The sequence below is a fragment of the Symsagittifera roscoffensis genome, unplaced genomic scaffold (assembly GCF_963678635.1).
Source record: "Symsagittifera roscoffensis unplaced genomic scaffold, txSymRosc1.1 SCAFFOLD_522, whole genome shotgun sequence".
In the NCBI taxonomy this organism is placed as follows: Eukaryota; Metazoa; Xenacoelomorpha; order Acoela; family Convolutidae; genus Symsagittifera; species Symsagittifera roscoffensis.
The window spans coordinates 14,514-25,941 of record NW_026970618.1 but is presented as its reverse complement, the minus strand read 5'-3'; the positions used below and the strand labels follow the sequence as shown (position 1 = coordinate 25,941).

Here is an 11,428-nt window from a genome sequence, read left to right as displayed (position 1 = left end):
TGCATGAAAGTTATATTTACCTTCTTGAAAAAAAAAATCTTATTTTTTTGTTTTAAATCGATTTTTTTTGTGATATTTTAAGTAAGGATACAACAGCCAGGGTTGCATAAAAACCAATATATAAATTAGAAAAAAAAGAACAAATGAATCGTTTTTTTTTGGATTTAAACCAATTTTTTTGATTTATCTGGTTTTTCGAAAACTGCCGAGTATCTTAGTAAAAACAAAAGTAGTGCTAGAAAATTTTTCGAAATCAAGTTAATTATGGAAACAGTTGATCAACTTTCAGTTTTGATTTACAACAGGTATACAAAAGACCAGTTTTACAGAACTGGCGGGTGATAGTTAGCGGGTAATTGGCGGAAAAAAACACGCCACTCAAGTTGGAATTTCCTTTGATTTAAATCGAAGAAAAGCTCTGACTAAAATCAAGACTTAATCGGATTTAATCAATGATTCAAATCAAGCAACCCTGCTCAATGTTTGACCCTTAGACAATTACACCATACCCCTACCCCTCAGAACCAGTAAACCACTTTTCCACCAAAAGCAATCCCCTTTCGGTGTTGTATTTTTGAAAAACCTCCATCGCCCCAGCGTTTCGGTGGTTTTTTTTACTATATGGATCAAAACTGCCATTTTTTAAAAAAAACTTTCACTAGGAGACTAAAAATTCACTGCTCGCTCGTTCTCAAAGTTATTAAATACAAACACGCTGCACTAGCGAGAACACGACAAAAAACGGCTTTATAAAGTTCAATAAAAAGAGCACAATTAAGCCTCGAATTATTGAAAATTCGACTACTTCTCGGGTTCGATCTGCGACCTCGAGATGATGTGTCAATTTTAATGAACACTGCTTGACCTTCGCGTGTTAGGTAAGAAAAAAAGAAGATTCGTACTTATATAGTTTGCTCGCAAGCTCGCTAGAGTTACAAAAACAACAACCCATTTTCAACAGAATATAATAGAAAATTTTCATTTTCTTTTTAGAAATTGACAGACGAACTCAAATTTAATCGGACGAACTCCGTTCGGAGAATACCGCAATCAACCATAACTTTCCACTAAGTACTGAATAAATTAAAAAACTTCTTGTATATCAGAGTAAATTTTTATCATAGCTTAATCCATATCAAATCTTTTGGGGAAAAAATTGAAAACTCCTAAATTGTGGACAATATCAAAGATCAAGTAGGAAAATCGAATCTACGAAATTACTACGACCAGTTGGCTAGCTTCAACTCAACTAGAAACAATTGCGGAATTATTCCTCTTGCATACTCGCTTTACACTTTCAGCATTATCAATAAAATCTTCAAGTGTGCATAAATTAGTCCACAGCATGGTGAAGTTGACAATTTTTAACTCGCAGAACTTTGCAAAAAAATGATCGTAGGTAAAATATCTTTTTATATTAGATTTCAGGGATACAATATCTTCAATAAGGTTTGAAAATTTTATGTCAAAAACTATTAATTCAATTGCCGCAAATTGCCTGAATCAAAAGTAAAAACCCAAGAATGTTTTATTGAAATTAGGAAAAAATTTGAACTTAAAAATTCATAGATTTTTCCTTTAAAAAATGATTGAAAGTTGTTTTCTGTTACAATGCTTATTTGTTTTTTTTTAGTGCATTCTTTTGATAAAATTAACCCAGTTTGAGAAAACTGGATCAAGAGGTAAAATTTTTATTTCGCTGGCAAAACTGAAAATTAAATTTATTATCGAAACTAGAAATCAATCACGTTTTTCGTGATCTTTACTTTTTGCTGTTGGATTGTGGAGTTTGCCTACCTTTACACAATTTAAAAACTTTTTCCTGAAAAATCACCATGACCTATCTAAGAGTATTCACAATGTTCACGACTTAGTCCAATGTCCATAAACAAAAATTTTATTTACAGTCCAAAATTTAAGGCAATAGATATTTCAATACATACAAATTTACAACTGCTTAACAATGTACAGGCTAAGTTACTTTGAAGTTTGGCAAATCAATCACTACTAGTGTCTGCCTTCTTTCCATTCAATTTCATTCTTCAAAATCTTTACTTCTGCAAAATGCTCCACAAGCTGAAACAACGGATTAAGTGCACAAGAAACAGTCAAAATTTTGCAAAAAACTGCATAATTTAACAAAAAAAAAACTTCAATCGACAAAACCAAATAGATTTTTAAAATTCATCTGAATAATGGTTAGATCGAAGACAATTTTTAATCATAAAACGGAGTAAACCAATTGAAAACACTACCAGGTCCCATTGATTTTATATATTTAATTTAAATAAATATTTATAAAGCGAGTTTCAAATTAAGGCGATATTACCATATCTGCAAGCACATTGAATTTCCACGTTAGCAGATCGTTCTCGTGTTTCAGCGCCAAGTTCCTTTCTTTTAATTCTGCTAATCTACTGCCTACGGGAGGACTGACATCTGGTAAGGAATTGGAGCCTAAACATCCATCATCATCTCACATATTTTACACCGTTATATTGAACTCGACGGTAGCGTAAAAAGTTTCTCTCGTTGTTTTTTTGGTGCTATGTTACAATAGGTGGTAATTTTGAGTATAGTGCATGTATTAAATTTGAGAAATATTTTGCATATTAGAGTCATTTCAATTTCAACCTATTGTACTACTTACTAAAATAATTTTTGTAAATAAATTAGTCTGCCAGGTGAAAATGTTAATCAAAAATTCAAATTTTACACTTCATTTGCCAAAAAATTAGCTTTTGAAATAAATAATTTAAAAAATGCGATCCAGCTGTTTAAATTGAAGCTACAACCTATTGTAACATATCACCGTTTTTTTTTCGTGAAAAACTGTCAAGCCACCTAACATATTGATTGCAGGGCAGTTTTCTACATCTTCTTGCAAAGGCCAGAAAGCTGTCATTTACTGGCACCCATAAAATCTTCCCATTCAAAGGCTCTAGGAATAAACTTTCTGATATCCTCCACAAATCAAATCAGCATATTTAAATTGAGCTCACACGAACCTTAGTTCACGGGTTTCTCAAAGAGATTTTCCTAAAACACCTCATTTACTATACATGCGTATGTTGAGGGTAATGAGCAGGCAAAAACAATTTTAAATTAAAATCACTCAATCATTAATTTGAAAAACAGTTCTTTCAAAATCGAATCTCACAAAGTTGTAAAATGTGTTGCTCTGAGTTGAACTTGACGCTACCCACGCTGCCTAAATTGAGGGTCGGCTCAGACCAATCGTCCACATTCAGATCAGCTGTGTCTCCTTTGGCCCGAATGTCCACGAGAGACTGTGCTTTTCGTTTCAGAGAACGCCTCAGATGAAAAGTCATTTGGACCTTAAATAAATATACTTTACATGTAGCTATGCTGTTGATTAGGATCTACTTAACAATCTCCACCTCTTTCAAGAAAGGGGAGAAGATTGTTAAGTAGATCAAAATGGTCGATTTTTCGACCAATCAGAATGCAGCAAAATCATAATTCTCAATAGAACGCTCAGTGCTAATTTACTGTATTTATTGATAGGGGTGCAGATTCCTAAGTAGGTACCATAGCGGGAGATATTGTTAAGCAGATCCGTTTATTGATTTAGTACATAGTCAGGACTGCAAAAGCCAATCCGATGAAAAATAAAGCCAAATAGTTGACATCATGGCTTGTATCGGCAAACAATCAAACAACGAAGAAAATGAAAAAAGTTAGGGCCAAATCTATGTATTTCAAATATGGTTTACACTAACATAGATGTATACCGAGACTAAAATCTAATTACAAATTTGTTTTAATTACAAACTTAAGAATTTATACAGACTGCAAATTTTATACAACAAATAATTTTACATTTCTTTCACATGTTCGCAAGTTCTTTCTCCAGGGTCTGTACACTGGCCGAGTGTTCTGTGACAAGATCGAGAAGCGTTTCTATCTGCAGTTTCAGCAAATTGTTCTTTTCCTCCAATTCTGCATTTTCCTCTTCTATTTTGGCACATTCCTCTTCATCTTCGCCATGTGACACTGAAACATATGATTTAATTCGATCGCCAGAAGTTGGAAAAATCTACATGGAAAGAAAATCAACTTCAGACTACAAAAAACTGCAACTATGGGATTCGAGCTCGGACTTCCCGGCCAAGAGTCTCTTGCCTCGCCCGCATAGCCATAAAAGTTTTGTCTCGCAATACAATCCCATGCAGCAAAAAAGCATGCTTTGAAGTCAAACTTAAGAATGAATGACAATTCTTTGAGTTAACATGAGCGAATTTGTCTGAATCTTATAAAACTACGCTCGCGAGATCGCTAGTGCAAAGAACTATTTTATATAGTTAATGCCAAACTGTTGGCAATATCCTTTTCGGTCAACGAATCTGAACAAAGTTAATTAACCTTGAACTGTTCATTTCAATGTCGTATTTCTGTTTTTCGTTGATTTCCACACTTAAAAATTCGTGTTTTGAACACGGTTTTCAAGAGCAATGAACGTAGTCAAGACTCTGAACGTAGTCAAGATTTTTGTTGATATTTTTGTAGGTCGCCCGAAATGATTTTCCGAGCTCCCCAAAGCACTAAAAAGACCCTGTTTTGGCCAAAACTTCAGCACCGCAGGCAAAAATTTTGAAAAAGAGGCCAAAAATAGCGTTTTTAAGCACTTTTTTGGAAAAAATTAACCGAAAAAATTTTACGTTTTTTTTGGTGCGCCCTCCCCACTAAAATTTATATATATTGGCGCCAAAGGCGCCTTTAGAAAAATTTTTGGATCACTCAGCCAAAAATGGATATCCCAAAATAGTACAAAGGGGGACCCTTTGGATCGGCACGTGGTCAGCCCCTGCAATTAGGTATATAAGCACTTTTCGAGTTCACTTGAAATGCATCTGCTAAAAGCGACGTAAATAGCCCTCTCCAAATACGAACGTGGAAATGGCGCGAAAAAACGTGAACGATTGATTTCTACTTTCGAAAATGGAATTTAATTTTTAGATTTCCAGCGGAATTAAAACTTTACCTTTTGAATCAGTTTTCTCAAATTGAGTTTATGTTATCAGAAAGCGCCACCCATAAATTGTTCTAGAAATTCAAATAGCTTCAAGGGTATCTATTTTTTCTTTGAAATTCGAAAGTTGAGATTTTTTCAACAAAGTCAGTGTTTTTTTTCCTGTTTACTTGCGTTCATTACTCTTTTCCAACTGACAGATGGAAAAGAGTAATGAACGCAAGTAAACAAAAAACTGACTTAGCTGAAAAATCTCAAATTTCGGATTTTAAATAAAAAAAATAGATTCCCTTAGAGTTCTTTGAGTTTCTAAAAAAAACCTATGACTGGCGCTTTTTTGATAACATTAACCCAACTAGAGAAAACTGGATCAACAGGTAAAGTTTTTATTCCGCTGGAAATAAAAAATTTAAATTCTACTTTCGAAACTAGAAATCGCTCACGTTTTTTTGTGCCATTTCCACGTTCGTATTTGGGGAGTGCTATTTAAGTCACTTTCAGCAGATGAATTTTAACTGAACTCAAAAAATGCATATAAATCTAAGTGCATTCATAAACACATTAATATGTATGAACGCACATGTGTAGTTATTAGAGACTTCCTGAGAAAAAAAAAACAAAAAATATCAGCAAGACCTACAATAAGAGTGATCACCACGTTCATTACTCTTAATTTATTTTCACTTTCGAAACTAGAAACAGTTCACGTTTTTTTCGCGCCATTTCCACGTTCGTATTTGGAGAGTTCATTTTTACGTCACCTTCAGCTGATGAATTTCAATTGAATTGAAAAAGTGCATATATACCTAAGTGCATTCATAAATACATTAATATGTATGATTGCACGTCTGTAGCTATTAGAGCATTTTAAACTTTTTCCTGAAAAAAATACCAAGACCTATATAAGAGTTTTTAATACGTTCATTACTCTTAAAAACCGAGTTCAAAACACGAATTAACCTAAATTGGTGTCGTTTTTAATTGATTAAATTGCCTTAGATCAAAGATATTGCCAACAATTCGGCATTAAAAATACTTTGATTATTAAAGGCTTTAACTTCCAGAGCAAAATTTCAGAAACCGTTTATAAAAAGAGTCGTCTTAAATATTATGAAAAAGTCCTCTCTCACAGCCTCGAAAACTACGAAATCAAAAAAGAAGGGAACTTACTCCACAATCCCATCCTACGGTATCTACTTAAGAATCTCCACTCCTCTAAATAAACAGTAAATTAGCGCAAAAGCTTTCTATTGAGAACTCTAATTTTGCTGCATTCTGATTTTTCTAAACTTTGACTAATTTGAATCGTTGATGGATTGCTGGGTCGATACAATTAAATCATGATAAGTTACCTTTTTTCCAGGCTCCATTGAGAAACACAAGTTCCCCACTGTTAGTTCTCAATTTTGCTCCTTTTAACTGCGATGCTTCGTGCTTGTCTCGTTCAAATTCCGCTCTTGTATCTGGCTCGTTGACTGATAGCTCATTGAGAGATTCTGCTTTTTTCCTGCGCTCAGGCACTCGCTTCGGTTGAAAAGGATTCGTACCAAATATTCCCATTTTATTTGAATATCATTTAACTAAAACAAATTTTTTGCTCAAAACTCTATATTCTGAAACGTTACTTACTTTCAATATAACAAACTACTCAATATTTGAGGTACTTAAATCTTCAGTATATCATCACCACCCTAAAATATGTTTCCAGTTACGCACACTGACGAAAAACTGACCGTAAAAGATTTTTTTTTAAATTGTATTTCGGCATTTTCTGCAAAAAATAATTTCATAATTCAGAAATTGGTACATATGCCTGAAAAAGATAGCTCTTCAACACGCACACCGACTTACTAACCATTGTTTCTAACTATTTACCTCGAATACACCAGAGACCTCTCACATGCTAGAGAATTAAACACAGTTAGAGGGCTCTCCTTTTTCTGATTTCTCCTTTTTCCGAGTGGAAATCGGAACCTGAGCTATTGGAGGGCTACCAGGAGCTTCATACAAACACCGAAATGAATTCAAAAACAAGGAAAACCTGCCAGCTGTTTTTTTCTGGACTTCGAGCCATGTAACATTCGCCCAGACATTACACAGTGACGGAGCGTAGAAAAAAAAACTAATGACGACTGGCTGAAGTCAGTTACCTTGATCCTACTCGTTTTTACCCGTCTTGACCTAGCCAGTTGTTTCTCTGGTCTGTTTAAGGGCTAACTTTAAGTTACCACTTTTAGGCCATCAGCCAAACGACTTTTGATCAGCTTTCGTTTGCATGCGAAAATAACCACATAGCTGGGTCTCTGATCCCCAGACTACGTGATCATTATTAACAACACGGCTAGAAAACAACAATTAGATATGTTTTAGTGACAATTATATACTAAACCCATTAGAGATGGATTTACTCTTTCCTCGGCTCTAACTGCTCATGCTCTGCAATACTAAATTAGTATCGGATTAAATTAAATACATTCAGGACATCACAGCAGCTATAATATCATTGAAGCTTTCTGACAGCCTCTAGGCACCGGGCCTCTGATTTCGCACTCTCCCGGAGATAACGTCGTTATCTCTCCAATTTTGTTGCACGAGAGGGTTCAGTGCAATCCCGACTGTCCTACTGGACCTTCCGTTCCCACAATCTTCTTGTAATAAGCACCCTTATAGCGCCTTGATGTCACGATAAGAGACCTCGTTTATCTTCTATTTTTCTCTCTCTCTTTTCCGACTATTTGCTGTCTTGCAATCGTCTGTTTTTTTCTGTATATTTTCACTCAAAACGGCCGTTTTTGAATGAATGAATGAATGGTAAATTAAACATCCAATACAAATGGACACAGGTTATGTATTATAAAACGGAAAGCGTTCCACCGTACAGACAATAATTCATAGGAAATGGAATTGACTGACAGCGGTTACCCAGCCGGATCGTGAGCGGTCTTCTGCTTCTGCCAGCGGTTACCCAGTGACTTTGTCGAATCGTGACTGGTCTTCTGCTTATGCCATCGGTTACCCAGTGACTTTGAATCGTGACCGGTCTTCTGCCATCGGTTACCCAGTGACTTTGTCGAATCGTGAGCGGTTTTCTGCTTCTGCCAGCGGTTACCCAGTGACTTCGTAGAGCCTTGAGCGGTCTTCTGCTTCTGCCGGCGGTTACCCAGTGACTTTGTCAAAAAATGAGCTGTCTGGGTAACCCAATGACTTTGTCGAATCGTGAGCGGTCTTCTGCTTCTGGCTCGTCAACTATTTTGTTTGATCGAGCAACTGTTTCAAATGAACGTGAAGACTGAGATTCTGTGAGAAAGCTCGGCATTGTTCCAAATGGTTTTCAACTTTATTTGGAGCCAGAATTGCCGTTTTGGTATTTCAAATGTTCCTGTTCAAATCAAAAATTTGAAATTTTAAAACTCTGGAAACTCAGTCATTAGGAAAAGGGTGGAGAAAAGTTGATGTTTTTGCCTTCTGATTTCTACATTTTGAAAGAGAAAAATCCATTTTTATTTCAAGTATATCTCCGGGTGAAGGCTTTTTTGCCCCCCCATTGAGTAAAACCAAGTCATGAGTCAACAACAACTGACGGAATCTCAGCTACCAATTACTCACGAAGTGCTGATTGAAGCGGAGACAAATTTCAGAAATGCGCTAACAGCAAACAAATCGACGACAGAAACAAAAAAAATCCAAATAATCAAAATCATCCCCCCATTCTCGAGAGAAATTGTAAAGTCAGCTGAAAATCTGGCGCAGGCATATCGAAGTTGTGCTTCCGATATACTTAAACAATTCCCCACAACAATGCAACAGAAGATGACAATCTCAAAAACAATAACTGTGACGAAAGATGACCGCAAACTTCATACACTGACAGTTATTGCTCCCCCCGAAGCAGTGCAATTCATAACTAGCATCAAAAGCGAAGGAATCATTCTACTTAACAGGACGGTATTTCCCATGGGATGCTTTCCAAGGTCTCATAGACCGAAGAACATTTACCCTTAACTAGCAAAAAAAAAATTGTCGAACTTGCCTTATGTATGCAACGATATCGAAGCGAAATTAATTCTCCAATTGCCAGAAGACATAATTCATAGCCCCATATTCCAACGTGAGACCTGTATCGTAACTGAACCGGGTCAGTATATTAACACAGGAAGAGCAATTTTAGAAGTTAAAATACAAAACGAAGAACAAGAGAAAAAATTGAAGGACTGGTCTTACAAATCGAGAATGGATGGCTTTAAAATGTGGGAAAGTGTAGAAATTTCGTTTCACATACCTTCACTACATGAATGTCAAAAATGCAAGATGTCTGGACGCCAAGAAAAAGGTCATCACGATGATTGGTGCAACATAGGGAACAAAAAAACCAATAATCCAAATAATCACTACCCACAAAAACCAAGCTCCAATAATGCCAGCGACGAGAAAAACGATGACGAAACAACAAGCGATAAGTTTTGTAATGGTACCGAAAATGAAGAAGATAAGAATGTTGAAGCACCACCATCTAGAGTTTTGATTGATGAATCTAAAACAAACAGTGCACCAACTCCAAGCGAAGAAAAACAAAAGGATGAGGTTCTCAACGATCAGGTCGTAGATTTTCATTCTTACTCTGCAAAAGAAAAAAAAGACAATTTAAATATCGAAAATAACAAACGAAAATATTCCTCTGACGGAAGAATGCTTACAAAAAGAGAGCGTTAAACTTCACCAACCTCTTGGTCAGTTTTAACACGGAAGAAAGGGCCAAAAATGAAATCTAAAAATAACGGAGAAGTCTTGGTTGGAGGGAAGTTTTAGCAAAATTTCTATGTGCGAAAAACCAGATATTTTTTCCGTTAACATTTTTAGCATAGGAAATCCAGCTAAATTACACTCACTTATCAAAAAATGCCAAGTTTTAAAAAAATCGCCCAGTTTCATTTTGTGCATTCAAGAAGCAAAAATATCGAAACTTACAAATATACATTTGAGTTTACTGGATAAATATAATGTTTAATTCGATTTCATACCGGGCTCAAATAATTCTGGTGGTTTCTTAACGTTATGGTCATGAAACTTGAGTCCTGCAAAAAGAATTGCTTCAAGTACAGGGTTTCAATTGTTAAAGTTTGTCAAACTTGATTGGTTTGTTATCAACGTTTATGCGAACCCAATTTCATTCCGAGCAACTTTGAATTCCCTGAAATTAAGCATCCGATTTTTACCTAATAAATCGAAAATTATCATGATGGGTGACTTTAATGCGCTGAGTTATGATAATATTAACAGTTCTTCAATACTTAAATGATGCACGTATCCAACGATTTACCCAACTCAAAGAACAAATTCTTGATTGTTTTGGTTTTGTTGATTTTGCACTCAAGAATGATTTTTGTGATTATACACATTATGACAAACAACATAAAACTTTTGCACGCATAGATTATGTTTTTATAAAATTCGAAACAGTATGACTCTATGCAAAGCATTCAAATATCAATTTCTGATCATTTGCTCTTACACGTTTTTGTTAAGCCATCTAACTTGTATCAGCGCGGCCCTAGTTACTGGAAATTAAATGAAGAAATTTTAAACAACAACGCCAGCCTAATTCGTGAAGATCTAAAAACTTTTGCGAAAATACATCACCAAGTAGTTACGAAAACGAAGCGTGTAGATCAGAAAGAACTCAATTTATTGAAGTATCACGAAAATGTTCTCAGAGATTGCATTCACAGCGGAAAAGGACCGAACCCTAATTTGATTGAAAAATATCATTTGGTGCTGGAACATCTTCAAAAAATTTCCCAGGAAAAAGTTTTTTCAGATTATTGAAAAATTCAGAAAACTCTCAGCTATACATTCGAGGGTGTGCCCAAATTTTGTAGTCAATGGACATCAAAGAACACAATTAACTCAATAAAGCGAATTCAAGTGGATCAGAACGTTTATCATACGGATGAGAATATTCTTAATCAATTTCGAAAGTATTTTTCAAATAGTTCTACAACAGACTCCGATCAACTACTAATGACATTTTTATCAAAAAATAAACCCGAAAAAAATGAGAATGATGGCTATAATTACTTTACAGAAGATTAAATTCACTTGGCTATAAACAAATTGAATTTGAAAAGCTCGCCTGGACCAGACGGCCTTACTTCTAAGCTAAATAAGACTTTCACGGATGAGTTTTGTTCAATTTTAGCTAAAGTTTTTAATCATTTTGTTCATGGTGGAAAAGTTCCAAACAGTTTTTATTTAGCAGTAATCAAACTGCTCCCGAAATCTGAAAATGCCATAGCAGTACAAGATTTTCGCCCCATCAGCCTTATGAATACTGACGCGAAAATCTTTGCCCATGTAGTCTGTAATCGAATTAAAAAAGACCTTTGCAAAGTTGTAAAAAACCATCAGCACGCGTATTTGCCTGGAAGACAAATGCAC

General features: G+C 35.2%; 2 protein-coding genes across 2 annotated transcripts; both read right to left on the bottom strand.

The window, feature by feature from the left end:
* Positions 1–1,912: 1,912 nt before the first annotated feature.
* Positions 1,913–3,341, bottom strand: LOC134855868 (uncharacterized). Its single transcript, XM_063872263.1, has 3 exons — positions 3,161–3,341; positions 2,330–2,457; positions 1,913–2,076 (listed from the first exon to the last, which is right to left on the bottom strand). The coding sequence occupies exons 1-3, from the start codon at positions 3,330–3,332 to the stop codon at positions 2,008–2,010; spliced, it is 369 nt and encodes a 122-aa protein (XP_063728333.1). The 5' UTR covers positions 3,333–3,341; the 3' UTR covers positions 1,913–2,007.
* Positions 3,342–3,716: 375 nt separating this feature from the next.
* Positions 3,717–6,570, bottom strand: LOC134855867 (protein chibby homolog 1-like). The gene is made up of 2 exons (XM_063872262.1): positions 6,346–6,570; positions 3,717–4,017 (listed from the first exon to the last, which is right to left on the bottom strand). Exons 1-2 carry the CDS (start codon positions 6,551–6,553, stop codon positions 3,851–3,853), a joined length of 375 nt encoding a protein of 124 aa, XP_063728332.1. The 5' UTR covers positions 6,554–6,570; the 3' UTR covers positions 3,717–3,850.
* Between the last annotated feature and the right edge of the window lie 4,858 nt (positions 6,571–11,428).

Coding starts and splice junctions, on each gene's coding strand:
- LOC134855868 (XM_063872263.1), bottom strand. CDS start 3,332: ATGACTTTTCATCTGAGGCGTTCTCTGAAACGAAAAGCACAGTCTCTC. Junction 2,458..3,160: donor GCAACACATTTTACAACTTT/GTGAGATTCGAT, acceptor ATGGATGTTTAG/GCTCCAATTCCTTACCAGAT. Junction 2,077..2,329: donor TCAATGTGCTTGCAGATATG/GTAATATCGCCT, acceptor CCGTTGTTTCAG/CTTGTGGAGCATTTTGCAGA.
- LOC134855867 (XM_063872262.1), bottom strand. CDS start 6,553: ATGGGAATATTTGGTACGAATCCTTTTCAACCGAAGCGAGTGCCTGAG. Junction 4,018..6,345: donor CAATGGAGCCTGGAAAAAAG/GTAACTTATCAT, acceptor CATATGTTTCAG/TGTCACATGGCGAAGATGAA.